This window comes from Penaeus monodon, chromosome 33, assembly GCF_015228065.2.
Source record: "Penaeus monodon isolate SGIC_2016 chromosome 33, NSTDA_Pmon_1, whole genome shotgun sequence".
Lineage (NCBI taxonomy): Eukaryota > Metazoa > Arthropoda > Malacostraca > Decapoda > Penaeidae > Penaeus > Penaeus monodon.
In genome coordinates, this window is record NC_051418.1 from 13,755,117 (window position 1) to 13,757,084 (window position 1,968).

General features: G+C 37.4%; 1 protein-coding gene across 1 annotated transcript in view; it reads left to right on the top strand.

The window, feature by feature from the left end:
- LOC119594054 (AF4/FMR2 family member 4-like) overlaps nucleotides 1-1,163 on the top strand; it is a gene marked incomplete in the record, with an annotated part of 85,679 nt that extends 84,516 nt beyond the window's left edge. The window contains 1 exon segment of the mRNA XM_037943090.1: nucleotides 63-1,163. Coding sequence (XP_037799018.1) covers nucleotides 63-169 — 107 coding nt within the window.
- Between the last annotated feature and the right edge of the window lie 805 nt (nucleotides 1,164-1,968).

A 1,968-nucleotide genomic window follows, 5' to 3' on the forward strand; every position in this document is an offset into this window, starting at 1 on the left:
AGGATATGGTTTGAGATATGGCTTTACTGAATTTAATTGAAAATTCCTTTTCTCTTTTACAGATTTTTTCTCAGATCTCGATCGTCAGGCAGGCCAATTAACCCTCCACTCTTCTCTGTATGAACTTGTGTGCTATGTAATGTTTGGCCTGGATCGCCTCAGGGGTTAGCCACTTTGGCTGCTACCTAAATTTAGGTTCTGCCCACATAATGCTTCACACCCAGGCACTGCACTGTTAAAGCCAAGCAGTAAGCATAAGAGAACCTGGAGTGGAGATAGTACAACAAAAAAGAAATTATTTACTCATCTGCAGTAGGTAATGGGACCTCTGTTGTAGCAAGAAGCCTCAAAACCTGCACAGCTCACATTGCCTTGTCATCAATAGAGTGGATGGATGCTGGTTTATTCAGCTTTAACCCACAGGATCTGGATACTCAAGAAAAAATCAATTTTAAGTTTTTGAAGGAATATATAGTGCAATCTGGCTTTGTAAAATTTCCATAGGTTGTTTTCAGATCTCAGAGAAAAAAAATATGGAGAAGAAAATAAAACAGCTGCTTTTGGGCAGTCATTTAACAAGGCTAACATTCTATGAAGTTAGTAAGTGCAGTGTCAGGGGCCCAAGAACCCAAAGTTTGGCTTCCTGGTGTGACAACTGTGATGCCTTATCATTAAATTTAGTTATGGATGGTTTTATACAGATAGTATCTTTTTTCTCACTTTTATTTTTTGTGTTATATTTCCCACCCAAAATGTACAAATTTGCTGAGAGGTCCATGTGTGTGAAGACAATGCCTTTGTGTGCTCTTATAAAGAAGTGCATTCATGGCCAACCTCCTGACAAGTGCTCCAAACAACTCTCTACTTATTATGGTACTTGAGAGTAGCTTTATATACTGATTATGGCCAGCTTAGTTTCTCGGAAGTCAGTCATGACACTTAAGTGAGATATCAAGAATTGATCTTCAACTTCTAGAAATCTCTCTTTTTTTAGCTGTTTAGCTCTAGACTGTTCTGCACATTGTATGTTTGGAACAAAATTGAGAAGGATTCACACTCACTGTACTAGGCCGGCAGTGAAGCAACTTAGAATGGTGCCAGTTTGAGATACCAGCTGAGGTGAAGTCAGTGATGAAAAAATAGTTTCTACACCTCTCAGGAAAGCATTAATGGCAATAATGCAGAAAATATAAAAGGTTTGTCAAACATGCCAGATGCTGAGTGAGTGGTAAATGAAAATAATAGGGTTACTTGGCAGCAGTTTAAGGCCAAGGGTTGTGCTATTGAAAGGTTGCCTTGAACCTCCATGCCAATATGCACCTGCCTGTTTCAACTGGCCTTTTGGCAACTTAATTAATATATTGTGGCATGTAACTGAGCACACACTCCCTGCCAGATGTATATTTTTGTACATATTTTGAGATTTAATAATGGTACTGACCATAACTATGTTACTGATATAGTACTTTGTACTGGGCTTTAATTCCCATGAAAAGTGAACTTTTGTAAGTGACGAAAGTTGATAATGACAAGTGTATGGCAATGTTTTGAATTATTTTGTCCTCTTTGGACAATATTGTTAAGTATACTTAATTTTATCGATGCTCATGTGCCGTTATAGATATGATATGAAGTTGATATTTGTATTTGTAATCTTAAATTATTTTCAAACCAAGAATGCATTAAATTATTTTTCTTGTCACAAACCTAGATGAGATTTTTCTCATTCACTGAGGAAAGGCCCTTTACTTGTTTCTTCTTGTTTCCTATTTTGATTATCCAGACTGGTTGCTGCTGGATACATATCACATGTGAGTTACACCCTCTCTTTGCAGCCTCTCATCTGCTGTTAGTGAGATAGAAAGAATGTCTGGAGTGTTAGGTAACCATACAGCATTATTGAAATTGTTCTCGTCTTGGATTAATGATGGCTCAGTACCATGTTAATTCTAGTGTTCCTAGTACAGA